Raw genomic sequence first — 26,486 nt, 5'->3', positions numbered from 1 at the left:
ATACCAATATTGGTATATTGGGTATTGTATAATTTGCACTGTTTGAGGTGTGGTATGTGTATGGTGTAAAGGGTTAAGCAGACTGGTGTGTAGTGGGAAGAAAAGCTGCATACGGAGGACTGTGGCTGCTTATAAAGCCACTAGCAAGTGGTGGGGGCTGTGTCTCTGAGGTGGGATGTTGGGCAGTCATGGGCAGTCTTGCAGGAGCTCATGTACAGATGTGTAGGTGAATTTCAATAGTTTGTTGGCACAGTATGTTGCCACATGCTGTACTTCATATTATTAAGTGCAAAGTTAGCCGTTAAGGTGTGATAATGAACTATTAAAAATACAAATTTAACTTCATAGGCAACAGAGAATAGGAGTTTGCACTTACAACACCTTCTTGTAAACAGTGTATCAGATGAAGTAATAAGATGTAATTTATACAGTTGACATATGTAAGCATCATAAAAAGGATTAACTTCATTTATTCTTGTTTTATCAAGAACAAGGGTAATAACAAAAATGGGTTGTAATATCATGGAGGCAATATATTACAATTTCACACAAAAAATCTGTTATTGCACATCACATACAACGCTACATTAAGAACGTATCCTCAAATCCCAATGGACCTTCCTTAGTTCAAAATGAAACAGAAGGAAAGTTTTGGATTTAGAATTCCAAACATCACATACCTGTTAACAGATCTCTCTAACTTATCTTATTTATAAAATAAATTGTTAAAATAAGTAATTATTTGGTACACAACCTCCAGAACTCTTGTATCAAAGCCTTCAAATGTATCTGAAACAAAATTTATTACATAAAAACACCTAATACTATGATGATTAACAATTTCATTGAAATATGAAGAAAAATATTACTGTAAATATAAAACTACATCTTTATAATCAAAAAATAGAAAACCAGTATTTAATTTCAAGCAGAGCAGAGAGAGGTAATCTTCACGCAAATATGGTTGATAACAAACTTATTTATTTTCAAAGATTTATCTACTAAATTTTTTGAAAGTCCTATGATTTACTGAGGCAGCTTGCTGTACTGAATGATGAGTCAGCACTTCATCTTACATGACCTAGACCAATGTTTATCTACCTGGAGATAATAATGAATAATTATGTAAAAATTTTAATAAAATATTATATATTTTATTTATGACATTTTGTAAAAATGTTCATCTGAATATAACGTTAATAAATTTATGCCACATAAATACATAGCCTCATGGTTTAGTTTATCTTCATATATCGAGTGACTGAAGTTCCAACAATAATTATCTCAGGGATCAGAAAGTTGAAAAAAATAAATAAGGGGATTGAGGCAACAGATATCATGAACAAAGATGTATCATAAAATTATAACTCTATACTCTGATAGGGTTTTATATAAAATAGTTCTTAAAATTTCCATTTTTTTTTTTGTCTTCAGTCATTTGACTGGTTTGATGCAGCTCTCCAAGATTCCCTATCTAGTGCTAGTTATTTCATTTCAGACAAAAAAAAATTTCCTTATTTTTAACAAATAGTCTACTAAGTAATAATGCAGTTAAGGTGTCATAAACTTTAAGTAACAACATAAAAAATATAAAACTTTGAAAATTATCCAACAATAGCAGTAAGATATACGAGGTGCTACCCAAAAGTTCGAGGAACTTGTACGATCTACTGCCGCTAGATGAGGCTAACAGTACTCTTTGTAAATCAGTGTTCCAACAGCTGTGACAGTGAGAGGCTGCATTGTTGATTTTCGTGCGGTTGTGTAACGCTGTGTTTTACTGCTTTGGTGAAGTTCTAAATGGCAGATTTTAAAGAGCAAAGAACCTGCATCAAATTTTGCTTAATGATTAAAAAAACTGGTGCAGAAACCCATCACATGCTTGTGGAAGCATTTGGTCACAATGCTATGAGTAAAAGTAAAACTTTTTTGTGGTAAAAACGATTCACAGATGGACAAACAACAGTTGATGATGATGAGCGTTCAGGAAGACCATCAAACAAGCGCAACACCGGAAAACATTGTGAAAGTGCGAGAGGCTATTGTTGCAGACCAGACACAAAATCGCACATAGCTGTCTGTAGTGAATTGAAAAATTCAGTAAGAGATGACTCTAACTTCATCTCCAACATCATAATCGGTGATGAGACATGGCGGGTATGACCCTGCAACTAAGCAGCAGTCGTCGCAGTGGAAGTCGCCAAGTTCACCGCGGCCAAAAAAAGCATGCCAAGTTCACAGAAATGTGAAGTCCATGATGATTGTTTTTGTCGACATCAAAGGCATTATCCATAAGGAATTTGTTCCTCTTGGTCAAACTGTCAAAGGGATGTTCTATTGTGAAGTTTTGAAGCGGTTACGTGAAAGCATTAGGCGCAAATGTTCAGATCTGTGGGGTAACAACAGCTGGGTTCTGCACCATGACAACGCACCCACACATACATCACTAGCCGTTCGGAATTTCTTGGCTTCCAAAAAGACGGTAGCGATTCCCCATCCACCCTATTCGATGACCTTGTCCCATGCGACTTTTTTCTCTTTCCGAAAATAAAATTTCAATTGAAAGGCCGTCGTTTTAACACAATTGAGGAGATTCAGGAAGAAACGCAGAACGTACTTTGAACACTTCCAGGGATGCATGGAATCATGGGAAAAACGCGGGATCACTGTATCAATGCCCAAGGGGATTACTTTGAAGGAGACAGTAGAAATTATAAGTTACGGTAAGCTATTTTATCTTTATGGTAAAATTCCCTGAACTTTTGGGTAGCACCTCGTATATAAAAGTATTATGAATTTATATGGCTATATAAACAAGCATCAGAAATAATACATACTTTCTATATAATTAAGATATCTTTTTTACGTGAGTTTTTCGGAGTTACCTGTTCCAACAGGATCAGGAGGTCCAATACTCCGGCCAGGCATTTTCGTACCAGACCATCCTCTTTCAATAGGAGACAATTTAAGAGGTCTAAACTTCCCCATTTCATTACGCAATTTAATTAGTTTTGCATCTCTATCGGGATCTTCAGGTAGTTTTTGCCTTTCAACTAATTCTTTACCACGTAAAACTGCTGTCGTTAGACCTGGCCATATTATATTTGCCCTTCCTGAAACAAATTATCTTTCTCAATAAATTAAAAAATGTAATACATCAGTAAATTAAAACTAAAAATGAATCTGTTAATTTACTTTAGAACTGATTCTTCTAAAAGCAAATTATTGCAGTAAACTAACCAGTTCTCATTTTCTTTACTGAAATAAATTGAGCAACCAACCTCTCCACAAAAGTAAAAATAACAATGAAAGGAAGCAAAATAAAAATTTTTTAGCAATTCTAATAAAAATACACTATGAAAATATCATGAATTCCAAATCACTTAGTATTACAAGTGTACTGGTTTTATGAACTAGAGAAACTTAAACAACATAACATTCATAAACAGAAGCCTTTTCACTGATGTAAAAGATTCACATGTTCACATCCAAAAGAAAATCATTTTTAAATAATCATTAAACTGGCCATTCTGTTGATGGACTCATAAGTACCTCTTCTAGGAATCCATGATACCAGCTCGTTGATGAGAAAATTTTCTTTCTGCAAACCAGATAGCTGTAACTTGCCGCAGATACTACCTAAATCCCACAGATGCTTGCACAGAAAATAGAACATGCCTTTGAAATGTGGTGTTATAAACAAATTTTGAAAATTGAATGCCATTCAATTTGAAGAGGTCAACATTTTTTCAGAGTTCAAAATGAAGTTCTAAGATAAACTGGAGAAAAAACATGGTAAATTCTTAAACGAATTAAGTAGGTCATACACTTCAGCAACTAGGTTACGTACTTTAGTAATGGAAGGAAATGCAGAAGGAAAAACTTGTTAGGCGATTAAGTTGAAAGTAAATTATTAAAAAAAATTAAGATGAAACAAAATACGCTGAAACTGAAATATACAAAAATACAGTTATCTCATCCCAGAACTCTAGTTTTAAAGTACTATTAGCCAACTATACCTTCAATTGATAATGATGTGGCACAAAGTAACTACTATGAGCATAGGGCTGTGGTTGAAAATCTTCCACTTTGATTACTAAAGTAAAATCTTTGTCCCACCTCTGGTATGAGACTTGACTATTAATATGCAGGAAAAACAGTCCTGTACAAGCATCGAGGCTTTTTCATATTGTAATATTTAATAGTATTACAAATCATTCACAACATTACTTTAAATTGATTCTAAATGAATCTTGGACGGCTGGTCTTATGCCTACAAATACTAATCATATCACACAGCTAACAGTTAACAAAAACAACAGTAAAAATTTCCATGTTTCATCAAATGTTTAAGCAGCATTGAACAGAATGTAGAACAGTTGGGTAGGTAATGAGATTATAAATTACTGGTGGATACTGAATTACATTGCTATGGCATCAGCCATACTGCTATTTTTAAGAAACCAACCGGGTCAGTTTTAAAATAGCCCTCACATCAAACAAATTTTATGCTGCAATTTTATAGTCATAAAATTTTAAGCAGCAAATCTAGTTAATTAAAATAATATAAAATTTGAAACATAGTTAATCTTGTAACTGTTTGAAAAATGGCAAATCAATGATTCATATTTTTTCCTAGGTAGACTGATCTATTTTTATAAATTTTTCATTACACCAATCCAATTTTTCACACAACCTACTTCGAAAGTTATTCTTTTGAGTTTTTACTCATTACTCCAACTTTTCTGGGTATACCAATAACAAATTTATTTTTCTTCTTTTTTGGGCATAGCAGAGCAAGAAAAATCATATGATTACAGATTGTTTAGTCTGGAAATGGCTAAAAGGGTTTCACAAATACTAAAATATTTTATCTATTTCCACACAGCCGGTCACTCCCAAGTCATAGTCAAGATTTGCATATGCATAAATGTAAATTCATAATATTATTTAAGTAAATATTGTAAAATCAACATTGATATATATTACATGTCATAACCATAATGGTTGTTCTCACCTTACATAAAATAACAGTTATCTCTAAAAATGGCATAGCCATCTCCAAGAATAATAACATACAATGCCAAGCTTAATGAGGAAAGCATGTAGTGAATTGGTTTCCCCTAACTTCTTCAAAGAGTCAAATATACTGCAGTATATAAGCATGTCATGTTCACTTAATGCACTTGTTATTCAGCCAAAGTGACATCTTTATTCTGCTCACCAAAAGGGCTAAACATCATTAATATCACAGACAGAAATTCTAATTGGTGTCATTTGTATCTAAGCTGCTCTAAATATGTTACTATCATAATAAAATTGGAGTAATTACTTGAAAATTTGTTGCTTTACACTGAAGTAAGAAATTAATGAGCTCATTTCTGGAAGATATGCAATATACATATTGTCTCTGCCAGAGGGGAAAACTCTTCATTTGCTTTTAGTACCAATTCTGAAATTATCCTTTGAAGAATTTTTGGTTTAAGTTTATTTTGAATTAACTATTCATATTAATTTTTCACAAGTTATATTATTAAATGATTTCAAAATTAATTTTATATAAATTTCTTTTTTGTTTTCATGATTTCTTTTTAACTTCAATTATTTTTCATACACGATATCAGTGAAGAAGCCTATATAATATATACACTTTGCAACGCACTTTTCAAAGACTTTTGAAGTACTAATTTTTATGAGCTTCAAACAATTTTGTTTTTGGTTTTAAGAGAAGATAATCTTCTGACTGATATTTTGCTTTCCTCAATCACCATATATTTAAAATATATGTGAATATAATTTAATATCTACATTTAGAAATGAAATGTTACTCATCAATTCAATAACAAGTTCAATTTTAATTAACAGAAATAGAAAATAAATGTATATGTAGAAGAATGTAACAAACACCAGGAATTATAATCGTTAAGAGGGAATGAAGCAAAGAAAAAGAAAATTTGTTTGTTCTTCAGGCATGTATCTAGGGTTTGGATAACTTATGGAGTGTTTATAATTTAAATAAAGTTATTAAATAATTCAATTTAAAGTTAATAATAATAATTTAATTAAAGTTTATAATTTATAGGTGCCCCTGGTGGGTAACTTTTGATGCTGAGTTCTGTGGGACCCCTGGTTGAGATTTACAGAGCGAAGTTGTACCTTAATATTGCTAATATTGTACCTTCATAAGGACCAAATCCAGGTATCATGCATGAAGAGTGGGTGGGGGTTTTAGCTTTTGAGAGTCTCACACTCCCATCCATTTGAGAATGGAGTCTGGCAGCGATTTGGTTAGGGGAAACTATAACACAAGGACATAGAAAACTATTATGTAATCAATCTTCTTAATAATCAAGCTGTAACTAACAAACATGCATTACAACTGTGGAAAACACATTCAGAATTACAATTTATGTGATATTCTGAAAGTCAGTCTTATTTAGGGCATCTTGCTTTGGACTTCACAGGCAGCTGAATCTTCGTCATATAATGAATTTGTAGCTTATTAGAGCAGATATTTTGGATTAGAATATGTTAATCAGAATCCGATAATAGACAAGTGGCCAGGGACAGTACTGAGTAGCCATTAATTTAAAAATATATTGGTTCAGCTGAATTAAACTATACCAAGTACGAAGGATAGCTATAATATTACATTAAACAATATAATATAGATAAATTTAACAATGTAATGTACGAGGGCTATTTGAGAAGTAACGTCCAATTCATTACTAAAAAAAATTACCAAGTGATAAACTAGTTTATTACTTTTCTACAAAAGTTGCATCCAATTAAGGCACTTATCATAACTGTAAACAAATTTTTGAATATCCCATCATAAAACTCTGCAACCTATGAATTAAACCTGGTAGTAACACTGTTTTTCTAATCATCGCTATTTTCAAAACACTGCATCCCTATCCATTCTTCACTTTCGGGAAAAGCTGATAATCACCGGGGGCCAAATCATGACTATATGGACAGTAGTAAACAACTCATATCTGAAACTGTCGATTTGGCACTGTGTGCATACTGCAGTATGCGGACGAGCGTTATCATGAAGAAAAACAAAACCAGAATTCAGCATGCCGCATCGTTTGTTTTGTCTGGCTCTTCTCAATTTCTTCAATATCTAGCAGTAAGTTCCAGCATTAACTGTTATGTCTCTTTCCATAAAATCAACGAAGATTACGCCTTTATGGTCCCAAAAAACCCAATGACATCAGCTTTTTTTGAAGAAAGTGTTTGATGGGCCATAACAGGTTTTCAAGAACTTGTGTGCCCCCACTGCACTGCTTGAGCTTTTGTTTCCATGTTAACAAATTTAACCCATGACTATTATAATATGGTCAAGGAATTCATCCTTCTTGTTATGGTAACTGAGAAGGAAGGTGCTGACCCCATCCTATTTTTTGTGTGCTCATCAGAAAGAAGCTTGGGCATCCAGTGAACACAAAATTTGTGGAGCCTAAGCTATTAGTTACAATTTCATACAGTACTGATTCTAATATCTGAGGAAAAAGATCAGATAATTCTTGTTATTGTGAATTAACGATTTTCTAAAATTTTCACATTGACACTTGCAACAAGTTCATCTGTGACAATTGAGGGTTGACACTTCCTTCATTGTCGTAAATGTATATTTGACCTTCCCAAAACATTGCCTTACTGCTCTATGATATTCACAAATATCATATTATGATATTTCCTCCATATACTGCACAAATTTCATGATAAATTTAAGCAGCTGACAAGTTTTTTGTGTCAAGGAAATGAATGACGGCATGCACACACAGTTGGCAGGATCTTCTATGACAGCAGTCATTTTAAACGACAGTTTTACAGGAACAAACAAGGGAGCCACATTTCCAATAACACTACATGAACCAGGCTATTCAATTGTGCAAAGACAGAATCACTAGCCCCACTCCTTCACACACTACTGAGAACCAAAGGAGGATATTTACGAATAGCCCTTGTAAAATATTGAAAACAAAACATTTTTTATGTTTTTTCACTTACCTACACCAATTACCTGCCCTCTGTTCAAATTCTTGGCAATTTTTCTCCTATTCCCCCTTCCTCGACCTCTTTTTCTTCCTGCATTACTGACACTAGTAACACCTTTCCATATGGATTCAGCAGGAGCTACACAAAACAAAAATACACAAAAAATTTCCAAATTAAAACAAAAAAACTTGATATTAATCTGAAAAAAAAATTTTCTTTTGTTGCTTTTTTCTCATTTATTTTTGTTTGTTTAGCAATTACAACACATTACAATTACAATATACTCATAACAAAAGATGATTATGATAACATGCTCATCATTGGTTACGATAAGCACAACATGGGGCACTCCGTCCCATTTTATCATGCAAAATTACAAAAGACAGACCGCCATCTATCCTGTATATTGTGCTCATATTCTTGTTATTCACAACAGGTAATGTCATGTGCTTCAATTATAAATACTGATGTTCTATATCAACTTTGCTAGCAAACTGCTGACTTTTATCGATAATTTCTTTTATATTGTTTTTATGATCAACTAGCAAAGTGTTGTTATACTGACAAAATGGCTAACCTGTAGTATGCTCATATTTTTACCAAATTAATAAGCATATATATACGTTTATAATATTTTCAGAAAGAAGTATGATGAATCAAGTACTTAGACGATATTGAGAATACTAACACAAGTAAAAGTAGTTAGTGATGATGATTCCGAACAACCTAACCATGACAGTACAACTTGAAAGTAGTGTTGTTCAGCAAATATGGTGAAACAAGTATACACCACGAGCATTAAACATTGACTTCGGAAAAATTTGTACCATTCTGTAACTTGACATGTTAATGTAAACAATGAAAACTAACTAACAAAAAAAGTAACATCAATCAGGTTTTGGTTGGGGTGAAAGGGGGGAAAATTGAGAAATGACCTGAATAACTGGCAGAGAGTGACCACTCGCAAATAAATGACTACAGAGCTTCAAACCATCATTGTGACTGCAATATTTCTGGTTCTAATCGTTGAAAATTGATGATCCTTTTTTACAATGAGATAGCATGTTGAGATAAACCAAACCTAACCAATGCTCGCTAGTCATGGTTAGCGAGCAATGTAAGCGTAGATTATATTTATAATTTTATTTATTTATTTATTTATTTTCTTATTTCAATAAAGCATTTCAGTGGCGCCATCTAAGAACTATCTAACTACAGCGGTAGATTGCCTACTACATTAATACCCAGCCTCCAGCTCAGGGGGTACTTTTTAAACAATATTAGAGCTGTTTTTTTCCTAAAATTTGAAGTGCTTTGAGAAAAGAATATAAAACAGCTACTGGGTGTCTTATGTCAGGTTCATTTTTTCATGCTTTTTTGCATATTGCACATGACCTAATTATGAAATTGTTACCTATAATGTCTCCATTTATAGGTTAAGCAATTACCTAAAACATTTTCCTCTGTCAGTTCTCTATAAAGCAATTTTCAGCCAAGCTATATGTGATTTTCACTGTCAATCAGGCCACTTTCAATTTTTCTCTTCTGAAACTTGATTCAGGTTATTTTTTTGTTTAATAACATTAGCTGCCTTCATTGGTTATATTATCATACCAAGTTACAGAGAAGTACGAATTTTTCAAAAAAAAAAAATGTGTTTTGTCTAATGCTCCTGGCCTAGTAAATTTTATGGAAAATTTAGTATTAATCCTCTTGTAACTAACTGTTGAATCAAGTGCATTTGAATTTTTTAAACATTTTTTCTGAAAGAGTTTGTGGGTTCAGGTAATTAAAGAAACCAATAAACATTCTCATGAGATATGTTAGCGTTTGGGAATAGCAAGATTAAATGAGTGACTGACTCTACCACTTACTTTGGGACTATTACCACTTCCGTCTTTTGGGAAATTTTTGAAAACATTAAAAAAAAAATACTACCAACCAGGAAGTGTAAAGTGTACTATAGCAAAGATCAAGGAAAGAAACGACTGTGCTAAATTCCTTTATATTTAGAAAACTGTTTTGAAATTTATCACTCAAAAATAAATTTTTAAATACCATTTTACATTATATGAATAGTTTAAAAAAAAAGAAAGGAAATCAAGATTTATTCCACAAACACTACAAAAATATTCTTCAATTGGTTTATTGTTATAATTAGATAATAAATATATTTAAAAGTTAATGAAGCTCTGTATAAAGTACCACTGTCTGGGATAAGAACGTCAGAACATTAAAATTCAGTAATAAATGTGTTAAGATTGGTAACTGCCACAAGAGAAAGACTGACAAAATACAGAAGTAAAATAAGTAAAAGAGCTGAACTACAAACAATTTATAACAAGATACATAAATATAACAGTAGTTCGAAAAGTAAGGTGCACTAAAAGTAGTTAAAACTGCTATCAACTACATTCCAAAATGAAATTATTATTTAAATAATTATTAATTTATAATTTCAACAAACGTTGAGTATTAATTTAATACTAATTTAAATTGAGTAAAATTACTCAATTTTACTCAAATTGAGTAAAATTGAGTAATTTTACTCAATTAATGGAGGGGATGGTGTAGCAACCGGACACGCTACAAGGCGGGATCTTCTCCCCTTGGGGGGGAATCGAGTACTTGCAGATACATCATGGCTAGGTGGGGTGGGAGTGGCAATCAGAAGACACCCCGATCAGAAGGATCCCTGATCCTTCTGATCGGGGTGTCTTCCCCTACAGGGTTGGGAGTACCTGCAGATATCCTGTTAAAGCCTATCAGGACTAGGAATGAGGGAAAGGATGTGGTGACCAGAGTAGTTGCAGATGATTAGAGGCATCTCATGAGACATGACTGTGGAATGTATCAGTTTGAGGACAAGAAGATGTCCTCCAATTAAGCCACTCATGACTAGGAATGAAGGGGGTGGTGTGGCAACCAGACATTTCACGAGGCAGGTGGTTTTCTCCCTCAGGGGGGAACTGAGTACTTGCAGATGACAAAAAATTTCCATCATTTATTGTATTTAAAAGAAAAATCCTTCCAAAGGGTGAAAAATTACCTGCTGATATCACTATAGGTACCAAGAAAAAAAAATAGATGGATAACACTAGTTTTAGAGTGGGTAAAATTTGTGTGAGAGTAGCAACCTGATACTCTTTTAAAATTGAAAATTATGTTAGTGATGGACAGTTTTTGTGAACATGTAACAAAAAACACAATGTAAAAAAAAAACTTTGTGAAAGTAAAACAGAGCAAGTTTGTATTCCTACTGGAATGACATCATTAATCCAGCCTTTAGATGTCTGTAATAATCTGCCTTTCAAAGCCAATTTGAAAAATTTTCATTCTGAGTGGATAATGCATTACTGCGTTACTTTTTAATCTTTACATGGAACTAGCAGTTAATGATGTTAAAGAACAATTTAGATTCGGAGTAACAGTACAAGGGGAAAAGATAAAGATGCTACGATTTGCTGATGATATAGTAATTCTAGCCGAGAGTAAAAAGGATTTAGAAGAAACAATGAACGGCATAGATGAAGTCCTACGCAAGAACTATCGCATGAAAATAAACAAGAACAAAACAAAAGTAATGAAATGTAGTAGAAATAACAAAGATGGACCACTAAATGTGAAAATAGGAGGAGAAAAGATTATGGAGGTAGAAGAATTTTGTTATTTGGGAAGTAAAATTACTAAAGATGGACGAAGCAGGAGCGATATAAAATGCCGAATAGCACAAGCTAAACGAGCCTTCAGTAAGAAATATAATTTGTTTACATCAAAAATTAATTTAAATGTCAGGAAAAGATTTTTGAAAGTGTATGTTTGGAGTGTCGCTTTATATGGAAGTGAAACTTGGACAATCGGAGTATCTGAGAAGAAAAGATTAGAAGCTTTTGAAATGTGGTGCTATAGGAGAATGTTAAAAATCAGATGGGTGGATAAAGTGACAAATGAAGAGGTATTGCGGCAAATAGATGAAGAAAGAAGCATTTGGAAAAATATAGTTAAAAGAAGAGACAGACTTACAGGCCACATACTAAGGCATCCTGGAATAGTCGCTTTAATATTGGAAGGACAGGTAGAAGGGAAAAATTGTGTAGGCAGGCCACGTTTGGAGTATGTAAAACAAATTGTTGGGGATGTAGGATGTAGAGGGTATACGGAAATGAAACGACTAGCACTAGATAGGGAATCTTGGAGAGCTGCATCAAACCAGTCAAATGACTGAAGACAAAAAAAAAAAAAAAAGAGTGGATAATGACTAAGTCTGTGAAACAAATCCTTCAGGAAGACTGGAAAAGCTGAGTTTGACATTAATGTCACAAGTGGATCTTGGCTGCATGGGATCTTACATCAAATGATTTGGTTGTGAAGAGCTTCAAGAAATGTTCCATTTCTTATAGCTTAGGTGGAAGTGAAGACTGCCACCTTGGACCCTGCTGAAGGGATTTAGTAGGTAGTAGGAACGTGGGCAGTTGATTGGCCGAAGGTAGGCGCTTTGGCGGCGAGCCACGGTTAGATTTATAATAGGTGTCATTTTTTTAATTAAGCTGTTGGCAGAGTTGCGGCTGCTGCCAACGGGCATGGATTCCTTGCTCCAGGGGGGTGCGGTTTGCGCTTCAATGAGGGCATTTAGTGAGCAAGCGACACTGTCGGCGAGATGTGGCTGCATGCCACTTAGCCGTGGTATGTAGCGGCGTTTTGACGATGGTTTATGGTGAATATCACGCAGGACTCTGCAATGGAGCCGTGATGTTTTATGGGGGGGGGGGGGCGATATGCCACATTGGTCTGGTGGTCTGGGGAGGGTGTGGCAACTGGAAGAGTCACAAGATGGATGTCTTCCCCTACGGGATTGGGATGCCACATTGGGTAACGAAGACGATCAGGCCTCTTCTGAAGCTGTTGATTCAAACAGTGACAAAGATTAAAAAACAGATTATGAATCCTTTTTCATATTTACCATATTAGTGTTTTAACTTCCTCATCTTTATAAGATTTGCTACAATATGCTCTTTGTTCTTTTTTTTTAAGAAGTGCCTGCTAGCTTAGCGTTTTTATAGTAATTTTTGTATATAATGTAGCATTTAATGTCAATTTAATTTTAAAGTATATTTTGGTATTTAATTTTTACTGTAAAAATTAATTAATTAATTAATTTTTTGGTGTACATCTTACACAAGTAAATACAGTATTTATATGATAAATGAATTGTATAAATTATCTTATTATAATAAGATGGTATCATCAACATACATATGTCAGTACATTATTTTGTAGGCATGTTTTACAAGAATATTTCTGTTAGAATACTGGAAATAATATAAATTTTCATTGCTCACAATTTTTTACATTAATTGTCATTGACAAAAATATTATAATTTTAAAAGCACATGAAAAATGTTGTCAATCCTGACCACCATTTAAATCCAAATATCTCAAATGAAAACCAGAAAAGTAAAATTACATCTAATATAACATAAACATGATTTATATGAAGGCAATTATTTAAAACTGTGTGAACTTGGTTATTTTTAACATAATCATCCTTATTTTTCAATATAATCGCGTCATAAAACATTTGTCCTAATGGAACACTTGTCTCAAAATACCTTCAGTATAAAAATTTAATCCACTTTATAAACAGAATTGTGGTTTCATTTTTCACTTCTTTGGTGAACAAACTGTTTTCTTGAAAAATGTTTCTTCAGTTTCCAGGCAGGTAAAAATCAGAGTGCAAAGTTAGGCTATTTCAGATGCAGTTTCTTAAGATTTCCCAACCAACCCTCTAAATTAACCTCATCAAAAACCAGTAATATGGACAAAGAAAACAAGTATGTATGGTAAGTAATGTACTGTAAGTTGTTAACAAAAAATATACAATGAAATTGTAAAACGTACTGTTTTACAGTATGTTTTACACCGTTTACTGAGTCTCGCAGCTATCATTTCTTCCACTGAAAAAACAAAGATTTTTGTAATATAAATAAAACTGTTTTTAACAAAATGATACTGATATCAAAAAAGGTAAGGCACTACACATTTCTCAAAATCTGTTATTAATTTAGAATTTTGTTTAAAAAAATTACATGTTAAATATAATATGTAATGTTAAGCGTTCTATACAAAAAGCAAAAAATAGAAAAATTTGTTATAAAACACTTACCAGTCCAATTTCATTTATTAAACAACAAATTACATATAAATGAAATTGGGCCGCTAAGAATTTTGTAACATCATTCTCTATTTTTGCTTATTTTACTATTGCATTTATTTTACATGAATTTTTTTTAAAGAAAATTATAAATTAATAACAGATTTTGAAAATAGAAATGTAGTGTGTTACTTTTTTTGATATCAGTATCACTTTATTTATATTAAAGAAATCTTTGTTTTTTCAGCAGAAGAAATAATATCTGCGAGACTTACTATACGGTTTACAATTTCATTGTATTTTTTTGGATATCACTACGTTTTGTTAGATAATTCTTTTATTTTTTTTTATGAATTACTGATTGTTATCTTATGGATTTATTATTAAAATTTATTTCGTTTCTAAGAACAAACAAAAATACATTTTTTTTTAATTGATAGTCATACCATATTTTTCCTTTTTTAATAAATCTAATATAATGACCTTTAAGAATCAAAGATCCGTGATGTAATATTGCACTTATTACTTATAAGTGCAACCCTTGATTTTTATCATCTTTAATTTTTATCACCTCTTACCCTTTTTGCAAAAATATTTCTTTTCATATAACTAATTTATATTCAGAATATGAACAAATTCGAACCATAAATACAATTTTTCAAAATATCTCAACACCAGTGCCATCTAGTAGGTCCATTTTTTGCAAAAAATATTTATTTTCACATAATTAGTATATATTCTGAATATGAAAAAATCAGACCATAAGTGCAATTTTTTTAAATATCTCGACCCCCAGCGCCACCTAGTGGGTCCATTTTCTGCACAAATATTACTTTTCACGTAACTAATACATATTCTAAATATAAGCCAAATTGGACCATAAGTACAATTTTTCAAAATATTTTGGTCCCAGCGCCACCTAGCAGGTACAAACTAATTCAGAAACCTTTGTGGGCATATGCACAACTCACAAAAGTTTTATCGTAATCGGATGAATGGTACAGGAATGCATGCGGGACAAAAAACATTTATATATATATATATATATATATACACACGAGGATAAGTCAATTATTATCCAACAATGTAGTTATAAATTCTATTGCAATACAAATAGGAAATTTACATGTACATCATTTTTCAACATAGTCCCCTCGCATTTCAACACACTTAGTCCATCGTTACACAAGCTTCTTGATGCCCTCATAAAAGAAGGTTTTCGGTTGAGCTGGGAGCCAGGAATACACAGTTTCTTTCAATGTTTCATCCGAGATAAATCGACGGCCCCTTACTGCCTCTTCGAGTGGACCAAACAAGTGGTAGTCAGAAGGGGCAGAATCAGGACTATACGGAGGATGAGTCAGTACTTCAAAGTTGAGTTTCTGGAGTGTTTCAGCTGTGTGAGTAGCAGTATGTGGATGGGCATTGTCATGCAACAACACAACACCTTTCGACAGCAGTCCTCAGCGTTTGCTTTGAATTGCAGGCTTCAGCTTGGCAGTAAGACTCTCACTGTAACGCACACTATATTTATTGTCGTGCCCCTTTCTACATAATGTTCCAGTAATATTGCGGGTAATAATTGACTTACCCTCATATATATACGATTAAATGAACTTTTTTTTATTTCTCCATCAATTAGTTCAAATAGTTCTAATTGTAGAATAAAAACTTTACCGATTGAATTTATTTCTGTTTTATTTATTCCTTTTTTAATAAAATTAGTATAATCTCTTGTGAACTAATACTTTTATTTTTTTTTTTAAAGATTGATGGGAATTAAAGAAATTGTTTCATCTTCATTACTTTCATTTACATACAAGCATTTACTATTAAAACAAGCTGTAGTATATTTTCTTTTAAATTTTATTATTTCAAGTACATTATCATGTTTTTGTACGCTATCTAGTAATATCAAGTACTGCTATCTAACGGCGCAATTCATAGTCACCTTAAAAAAATGAAAAAAAAAAATGACACATTCGAGACCTGCAGTTCAATAAATGGAAAAAGAAACGTTGTCTAACAAAATTCAAGATATTTTTTGAAACTTTTATTTATTACAAATCTAACTGAACTGAAATATAATGTTTTCACGCTTATTTTTTTCTCATTTTAATTTCACTTTTTGGTTAGGTCATATTTAGAACTGTAAACATAGTTCGCTGACTTCACCGTCCATCCAGTTCTGTACTCTCTTACCATCAAAGTTCTAACGAACTTCGTGATCTATTAACAAAGATAGGAGTAGTTTAATAAGCCTAGTTTAGTTTATTTAAAACAGAGCTTCAGAGTTTAGTTGATTTAAAACAGAGCTTCAGAGATTAATATTTTTTTATTTTAATTACCACTTAATTTAAACTTACACTTATTAAAAAAGCTAGTATTCCTTGTTTGCTGAAAAATAAATGTTGGTATCTTCACCTCCTGAATTAAAGGTTTTTGTTGTGTAAACTGTCGAACCAAATTCCTCACTGGAGCTGAAAATAAGAGAAAAAAGTTAAAAAACAATATTACCATTTAATAAAATATGTTTAATAATTTAATTAATATATATATATATATATATATATATATATTAGAATTGCACACTATTAACCTGACTTCACACAAGGTGAAATTTTCCTTGTCTCCTCAGTAATCAAAACTTTTGATAGTGACTATCATTAGAAGCATTTATTGTATGATAATTAGAGGTGGCCACATCTTTTGAATATTTATTTTAATGGCATACTACTGCAACAGTTAAAAATAATTCATTACGAAAGAATTCATTAGAACTGAGATGTCTTATTACAATTAATCCTCACACATGGGATGAGACAGTACTATAGATAATGTAAACAAAAATATCACCATAAATCATTCAGTTTTATAACTAAAAATTACTGCATATATGGAAGTCTTCTATGGCAAGAAAATGTAATCATGATTCTTGTATATTTTGTTTTACAAAAAAGAAATGTTATAAATTACACTATAATCAAGTTTTCACAATAAAAAATATATGAATCAAAATCACAATCAATTTGTGATTTGTTGTTAGTATATTAAACGACGTGTTAGTGTTGTATATAATTTTGACAAAGGAGTATTTTTTTTATCACTGTTTTCTAGTTCCTGACAATATTTAAAAATCAACTATACACACACAAAATTAAAATTATGTAATAATTATTACTATTATTATTAATTATATAATTATAGAAAATGCAAATGCATGTTCTTCTGTGTGCAACTTATTACAAACACCCATTACAGAATATTGCCGGCACAATCATTGTTCTTGAAAATCAATGAGTTAATATATTTAGATGGAAAATTCATATTGCTGTTACAGAAAATCTTCAATAGTTGGATTATCGTGTTGCTATAATGCACATTAATGTAGAATCTCACATTTAAGCTATCACATAAAATTATAACAGTATATAAGAGAAAATTAACAGAGAATTATAACAGAATGTAAGTTGAAGAGAAAGAGAATATTTGAAAAATAAATTTAAAAAAATTATTAAATATTGTGGGTACAAAGCTAGTTTACTTAATTTGGATAGATGTAGTATGTATTAAGTACTAAATTATATGACTTGTTATACTAAATTATCTGTTTCATAATCACATTATGAAACATGCTTTGTATATTAAATAGCAAGATAAAACTTATAAAATTTTAAAATTATCAAATAATTAAACATCTAACTTTCAAAATAATGGAATTTCTTCTTCCAAAGCATTTCTCAGTAGTTACTGATAACCATTTTGTTACAAAAGGCTTACCTGTCTTTAAAAGGTTTAAAACCATATTTTATATGTAATCAAAATAATCAAGCTGTCTTGTTTGTACATTTATACAATGATTTTAACAAATTCTACAGATTTGTAAATTTCATACTGTTCATTGGAAAATTTTTGTTTTTATTTGCTGGTTGTGAAATTTATATGTTGTGGTGAATGTATGCACATGTTCTTTGTGAGGTGATTAGGAAAAACTGATCCTGTTGTAATGCAACTGCCAGTATTTGCTTCATCTACATGGAAGTGAGGGTCCGGTTGGTCCAATGCAATATTTAGTATAATCAATGAAGTTTAATTTTCATACTCTTACACTGTTTGTTAGTATGTTGTGTGATCTTGTGTATTTTGTTAGTTATTTTGTAATATATGACGGTGTAGCAAGTTTGTACAACTGTTACTTGGTATGTGTTAATATTATGTATTTCTACAAAGAGTTGTTTTTGATTTTGTTAAGTATTTTATGTAGCATATGGCTTATGAGTTTGTAACCATTAACAAAGCCACATTTTTATTGTTGGGTTTTTCAGTATAGTTGTCAACAAGCAAAAGAGTATGTATTAGGCAATGTAACAAGCTTGAGTAAGCTGAATATTTCTGCTGAACGAGATGATTAGACGTGTTGTGGATAAATATGTTATTTGTAGTTATATTGCAGTTTTTGTTTTAACAGTTTGTTATATTCATGTCTGGCATTAAATGAAAATTTCAAGTACAATGTGTGGCACTTTGAACATCAGTTATACTACCATCATCATACAAAATAAACAGTGTTAATTCTTTCAGTTTCTCTTTGTATGATATGCACGTGCAGTAAAACTCTGTTACAAGACTAGACATGAATGTACCCAATGGTAAACCTGGTTATTCGTAGAATTTATTATTCTATATTACATAATTTGGTTCACTTATAATTAAAAATTATAATTTCCATTATGGGTTCTGGTGACATATGTTTTTTTTTTTTTTACTACACATATATGTTGATTGTTTCTAGTACTTTTACATTAACATAATTTTGAGATAGTTTGTAAAGTCAAAAATACATTTTCAAATCATTACTATTATTTGAATAGGCTTTATTATGAAAACCAACAGCCAATTGTCTACTTATAATAACCAAAAAAACAAATCAACAGCACTGAAACATACCAGTGACCAGTTTCTGTAAATGCAACAATACAAAAGTTGTTCAAACATCAATGAAACGTTTTTGGAAAATACATATATACATTATAGTGTATGAGCGTAGGTGTTCGCAATCTATCGGCGTTTTCAATACCGTTAAAAAAACTTACAATTTTACGTTACATCCTTTTTTACTTCTGAAAGCTAATCGTAAAAATTGGTCAAAGTGATCAACTCAAAAGTAACAGCTATTATTGAGTAAAATAGTTTTAGTTAGGAAACTTAACTGGTACAAGGTAGAATTAGAACATGAAAAAAGCCATATAAAATCGTTATAGAATAGTTTTTTCTGTGTGAATCAAATCTAAAACATGTAAAAACATACAGTCGTTTATTAAGATTTAAGATATAATTTGATATAACAATAAAATAAAAACTAAGACACCTAATCTTTTATCTAAAATTACACAATGCTTTGAATCATCAGGGTATTAAGTTCAAATAAAGAACAATTTTAGGCTTATGTAAGAGAACAAAATCACATTACCATTTTCTGAAAACAGAATCTGCGATACTAGTCTTTTCGATATAAAATTCCGCAAACTCAACATTTTGCTTGAAAATAGAAACTGCATTAAAAACAAAGTTTTGTTAACCGCACTACATTATCATTACAACCTAACCCCCAACTATCATGGATCCACTGCTGCCAAAATAGTGATTTTACTACTTAAATACACTTACTGTTTTAAAGGAAAATCTTTATTGTTTCTGTTTATTCTCTCAACTTACAACTTATATCCAGAATGTATACAATTTTAAATCACTTGTAAACAAGCATATGTATGATTTTCTAATGAAAGAAGCTAATTCATTCAATGTGTAAATGTAAATCCACCGCCTTCTTACATGCTCAGAATAGCATAAATAATAGAATTAATTAACCAAAAATACCCAACTTATTGTTACAGCCTTCAAAAAATTATGTCGACAATGCGTTCAAGAACAATTACTTAAGATAATCACGTTAGTACGAACATTTTGGTAGGCGTAACATCAGTAATGACAGGAACGGATGGCAAAGGTCGCGGGAGTTTGTTTTCTCCCTACTAATTGCAGAACCTGGACAAATGTGACTTGCTGCTGTGTCTTTCTATTTTATCTGACGGGTTATTATTTGTTTAGTGGCGGTTATAGATTTTATTTGTGGATGGATTTTGATATTTGCGCTCCGTCGTGTAGATCAATGAGAAATAATTGACTGGGGCCAATAAGGAGAGACTAAATGTGTATGTGCTTTGTACTTCTGGCAATATTCCCCTACAGTCCGTCCTCTGAAGTCCTTTCGGTCTAGCAGAAATTTGTCTTCCGTGGGGGCCCTACTGTTTGGAGGAAGCTTCCAGACACACGTATGTGTCAATGGATTTTGAATAAAAGGTTTAAAAAATATTTTATTTTACTTTGTTTATTTAAGTGAAGACTTCCACTAACTTGACCGTAGACAATGAAATGGGTTCGGCCAGGTAGCAGCGTCTTATCTATTTCCTGTTGAGGACACCTACGGAGCATAATACAGCAAAAGCATATGTTCAATTATTATTAAGCACTCGTTAGGACATAAGATTTTATCTATATCTATACTATTGTAGGGTATTATAATGGGGTAGATTAAATTAATATAAGTTCAATTATTTACCTTATTTTACATTTAATTTGAATAAAATACAACACAACTAAATTTTTAATGAGTTGTTAAGCACTAGTTACGGTGTTATATTATATTTTCTATTTCTGTAGTATTGTATGATATTAAAATGTGGTAAATAAAATTGATTTAATTTTGGTAAAAAAAAAAAACCGTATGTCCATACATTAATGAACTGTTATTACTTTACGCGGTCATTTATTTTTAATGACCTTTTTTTAAAAGCCCGCATTCATTTCTAGGAGTTCCCTGTTGGCTCACCCGATGTAGAGGCTCCTGGCCTGGTTTGTGTATTTATCATACACAAACCCTCGTCCTGCCTTTTCACGGTGGTTCATCTAATACGGAGTGAGGCCTTTTCTTCACACTTTGAGGTATAGGGTCCTCTCGGTAGATATCCCAGAGATGGCTGTGCTCGGACACGGCCGCTCTTCCGAACAGTCCGCGCGCCTGTGCTATGCCCACTTCCGATACGGTTTTTATGTCAGCTACGACGCTGACATAATCTCAGACATATCTCGGTGTCCACACCGAGAAAACACCACAAAAAGTGCGGCGTTTCTGACAAACCACGGCGCTCCGAAAATCGTCCGCAGTGCCACGTTTTGAACGACCTCCAGCTTTTTCTGGAACCTGGAGCACAACAGAGCCCCCCATGCCGGGTAAGCATATGTCAGTATTGGCAAGACGTAGAGTCAGTACTGGGTACAGGGAAGCCTTGGCGGCCTTTGCCCTCTGGGACACATATTTTACATGTTCCCCTAAGGTAAGCCGTTTATCCAGGACCACTCCCAGATAATTAACTTTTGTCTCAAAGGATATTTTTCCCCTAAGATTTCCAGCAGTCTTGCCGGAGCGCGTCACTTGCATGTGAATAGCACGGTCACGGACTTTTCCCCTTTGACCTTGATTCTCCACACATCAAATCACGGCTCCACTAAATCCAGCTGCTGTTAGAGTCAACTCCAACAGATCAAAAATCCATATTTCGGAATGTGTAATATGTCGTATCATCGGCGTATAAAGCGGTGTTCTCCGTAGTGCTAGAAGACAAGAGCCTCGTTTATGGACGACGTGACGCGATCGACCGTGTCGTCGATGTGGTCAGGAGTTCTGGATCTAACGGCCTAAAATTGCGTTGGAGAGCCTCATGGAACTTTCTCTAGTTCACTGACCTTCGGGGTGTTGGTGGTGGGTCTCGCTCAGCCCCTTCTACACCCAACTCCAGTAAGACCGGAGAATGGTCCGAGCTGAATTCCCCGATTATTTCTATCGCGAACGACATTTATAACGCCCTCAGAATCGCGATGTCGAGCACGTCAGGTCTCGACCGACCATTTGTACTCACGAAGGTGGGCAGTTCAGGGACTGTGACGACTAGCCTGCGAACCCTCGCCTCTTCGCATAGCAACCTTTTTTCTTTCTTTTGCTTGTTAACCTCCGGGACCACCGTTAGTTATTGCTTCAGAGGATGAGATGAATAATTTGTAGCGTGTGTAAAAATGCCCAGCCTGACCGGGATTCCAACTCGGGACCTCCAGATGAAAGGCCGAGGCGCTACCACTTTCGCCACAGAGGCCAGCTCGCATAGCAACCTGCCATTAACATTTATTACGTTGCTATTTCATATTGCAAGATATGTGCTTAGCATTGAGATCGTCCATGAATATGAAGGGACCATCCCAATTTTCCAGCACGGCATCTAGGTCAGCACCGGATACAGCTGAGTTCGGCCTGTTATATGCCGAGTATACTGTGCCTAGATGCTGCACATGTATGCAGGTCTGTTCCATGACATCGGTGTGGACATCGACCCGCATGTGCGTGATTCGTCTGTAGACTAAAATAGCGGTTCCGCTGTTGGCGGGGCTTCGGCGTGGCACTACCCTGTCGGTTCTGTAGGTGAAATAATTCCGAAGGATCAGTTATTTGTTTGCCTTGAGGTACGTTTTTACTAACAGTATCACATCTGACCGAGGGCCAGGAAGTCCTCGGCCAGACGGCATAGCTCCATCGTCTTGCCTGCAACGGAGCGCGCGTTCCACTGCAGCAGTTGCAAAGTTTTCCTAGCCATACCGGGTGAGTAAAGTAATGAGTTCAATCAAAGATTGGAGTAGGTCCCTAATAGATTTTGCCCGTAACAGGCGGGGCAATATACCCAAAATTTTGGGCAGGACGTTTATTGACATTCTCGACAGAAAGTCGTTGCCGGCGCTCTTCTTCGAGGACGCGGCTTCCGGCTTTTTCCCGACGGGGTGGCTGGGTGTTTTTGACGCCACCTTTGGTGGGCGCAGAGCCTCGGGAGTTCTTGCGGGTTTTGCCGCAGTTTGAATCTTGGCGATCACCCGCTGCGGTTTTCCTGAACTTTTGGCGTCTTTTGTCGCCTGTGGGATAGTCTTAATTTTGGTCTTGGTCGTTTTTGCGGTCGCCGGAACCCGTTGGGGCTTTTGTGATGTGGGAGCAGGTGGCACCTCTTTTCCCACCGCCTGAACCTGTTACGGCTGGGGTTTTGATACCCCCTGGCGACCCGCGCCCAGCTACGCCCGTCAGTGATCACGGACTTTTGTGGGGTGCCCTTCTGTCGGGACAAGTGTTCCTTGAAATAAGGGCATCCCCTATAATTTTCCGGGTGAGGCCCCTTGCAATTCGCGCACCAGGCGGACTTTTCTCGCAACTTTAGACAAGACACAGTTTCGTGGTCTCCACCATATTTGACGCAAAGCTGCGCCGTGCGGCAATAGTTCAACGAGTGGCCGAAGTTTTGACATCTGTGGCCGCCTCATGACATGAATGGCGTCACTCTTATTTTACAGTCAAATAAGCTGTGCAGGTCATAGATGCCCCTGGTGGCTGGCATTCGTCAGCTTTTTCACTGTTGTCGCGTCATAACCTAGTGAGGAGAGCTCCTCTTCCACTCTTTGCAGGTGGCCCCAAAGGGGATACCCCAAACCATGACTTTAAGCTCCCTCTCCTAAGGGGGCTGGTAAGTATGGAAGGCGAGTAGAGAACGCTCTACACTTCCTGGAAATCACCTTCACTGCTTAATTGCAGCCTTACTGAGAGCCTGGTGCTCTTTGCAACCAGGCGCCCACGGACTATGGTGGACATTACGACAAATTAAATTTGAAGAATCATAATATATTGAAACAGTAAAAATACTTCATTAAATAACTTTTTATAATAGATACCAATTTTGTGAAGCATGTTGCGACAGACGGAGCACAAATAAGTATAATAAGATTCAGTAAAATAAGACTAGTATAAGCCCATGCCAGTTTGCTATATTTTTGGCTGACAGTTATAATACGAAACTGTAAAAGAAATACGTAAAGCAGAATTTTTGTAATCTCTACAAAGGTGAAAGTAAAAGAGAGAAATATTAAATAAATTATGAAAGTGATATGATGTGGAAGAACCTTTCAATTGTACCTACAATCACAAACTGGATAGAAAAGGGATGACCAGATTGAACAAGCAATGTACAACTGTTGATGATGGTGAACAATTTTATTTAAGAAAAAAAATTTAAATATCCATTTTGGAGTCAGAAGTAAGATTCCACCTTTAGAGAATAATAGTGATCATTTCAGAAGTATCATGTTCCTTCCTGAAGACCATTGAGGAAGGAACTGCATCATATTTATGAAAAAAATCTGCAATTACTTTAAAATGTTGAGAATGTGAATTATTATTTTTTTTGAAAGTAAGTAATAATAGATTGACATAAAATATGACAGTAGATATAGTACTTTCAATTTTTTGCAGAAATAATGTGATTAAAAAATAAATTTAATAGTATTGAATTAATTTTCTAATACTAGAAAAATGTTATAGCTGAGGATGATTAGTTAACTGAAGACTAATCAATTAGATTTTTAGTAGGCACGTGTATTGACAAACAGCTACTGCAGGATGGTCATATTAATTTTGTGAACAAAAAAATATTTTTTTAAATGGTTCTCTCAAATACTGATGAACAACTGTTTCTGTCAATTTTATCCTTCTTTGTTTTACCTAATGCCTAATTTTTTACTTTCCTGGCTATAGTGATATATGCTACATTAGCTGCAATGGAAAAATATACAAATCAATAAAAAAAAAAAAAAAAATCTGTTTTTTTTTCACGTTTTGTGCCTTAAGGAGACATTAAACAATATTTTTTTTTTTTAACAAAAAAAAAAAAATAAGTTAAATAATATGCGAGAAAAATTTTTATTCCAAACCCTGTTTTTGTAAACAGATATTTGTGTGTATATATTAAATATTTGCAAAAACTGGAAAAAGGGGTGGTTATTGCTTTGGCCTGAATAAAATGTCAATGTTTATAAAAATGACTTCATACTCATTTCTTTTTTTACCTAAATACACCTTCAAAAAAAAAGTTTCTTGCATCCATATTTTCTACATCAATAGGCCTTCAAATCGCTGTAAATATATTTTGCCCATCGCATTCCAATGATCTGTGCTTAATAAAAAATATATTTTTAATTTAAAAAAAAAAAATTATTTTAAATTTAAATCAATCCTACAAATTATGTTTTGCATTTAATTGTAAAAATTTTAATTGTTCAATAGTCCTTACTCTTTATTTCTTTAAAAAAAATTTAGGTATAAATTTTCACTCCCATCCTAGAAAAATAAAACTTTGCTTATTTAGAATAACAGCTGTATCTTTGTATTTTTAAAAGAGCTTAAAAAATCTTTTTTTAAATTTATTATCAGCTTTCTAGTGGTTAACTTGTTGCAAATCAATTGTTTAACAGCACTTGACCTTTCATCTAGAGGTTCAGGGTTCAAATCCTGATCAGGTATGGCATTTTCACACACTACAAAATTGCCATTTTATCTCATCCTCTGAAGCAATACCTAACAGTGATCGTGGAGGGTAAAAAAAAGTTGTTTAACAGCTGACTTTCAAAGTCAAAGGTTTTAGGTTCAAAACCTAGTATTTTATATGGATTTGAATATTGACCCTGGATATCGGTGTACGTTGGATGACTGGGGTTTGATTAACCACATGCCTCAGGAATGGTGGTCGGCTTGAGTATGTAAAGGACTACACCTCATTTACATGAGGTGAGATGAGGATATGTTGGGCCCTGGGGAGGTTGCTAAATGTTCACTAGTTGGAACAGATTGCAATGTACACATAGAAAAATTTTTTTTGAAATTGTGATGCTAATATTAAAACAATTTTTTTTGCTTTATTTAGTTGAGCATCTTGGGATTCAAAAATTAAATATAATTTAACAACTTTATATTTAATAAAATGTTTTTCTTTAATCAGTAATATTAACATTAATTACAATCCATAGTTTTTTTAATATGTCAATGAAGAAATAATTGAACATTTTTAGTTGATATTTTTTTAACACACTTGTACATTGTAAAAAGAATTCATAATTTTGTTTTTTGTTTTTCAATAGAAAGAGTTTATTTTATCTTAAAGATATAAACAAAGTTTAAGATTGTATTTTCTGGCTTTAGTCTAAGCTTTTTAAAAATGAATTGAAACATAACTTTGGCACAGCTGCAGAAATTAAGCAACTACTTGCTGGCTTTTCTAACTTCATATCTTATAGAACTCTGAGGTTACATTGCTAATTTTTGCTTTACATGGAATACATTATTTTTCTAGAGGAGATAATGCTACAATAACTTTTTCATCTTTGGAAAACAGATTCCTGAATAACTTTAGTA

The 26,486-nt window shown here is 33.4% G+C and overlaps 1 protein-coding gene across 1 annotated transcript in view; it reads right to left on the bottom strand.

Moving 5' to 3' along the window:
* mRpS5 (mitochondrial ribosomal protein S5) overlaps positions 1–19,811 on the bottom strand; it is a 39,814-nt gene extending 20,003 nt beyond the window's left edge. Inside the window, exons 1-5 of the mRNA XM_075365960.1 lie at positions 19,629–19,811; positions 16,525–16,638; positions 8,020–8,145; positions 2,886–3,113; positions 755–789 (exon numbers count right to left, since the gene is read on the bottom strand). Of these exons, the coding sequence (XP_075222075.1) occupies positions 755–789; positions 2,886–3,113; positions 8,020–8,145; positions 16,525–16,638; positions 19,629–19,716 (591 nt within the window). The 5' untranslated portion in view covers positions 19,717–19,811. The remainder of the gene's footprint in view (positions 1–754; positions 790–2,885; positions 3,114–8,019; positions 8,146–16,524; positions 16,639–19,628) is intronic.
* Between the last annotated feature and the right edge of the window lie 6,675 nt (positions 19,812–26,486).

The sequence above is a fragment of the Lycorma delicatula genome, chromosome 5, assembly GCF_047948215.1.
Source record: "Lycorma delicatula isolate Av1 chromosome 5, ASM4794821v1, whole genome shotgun sequence".
In the NCBI taxonomy this organism is placed as follows: Eukaryota; Metazoa; Arthropoda; class Insecta; order Hemiptera; family Fulgoridae; genus Lycorma; species Lycorma delicatula.
This window is presented reverse-complemented; position numbering and strand designations above follow the sequence as displayed.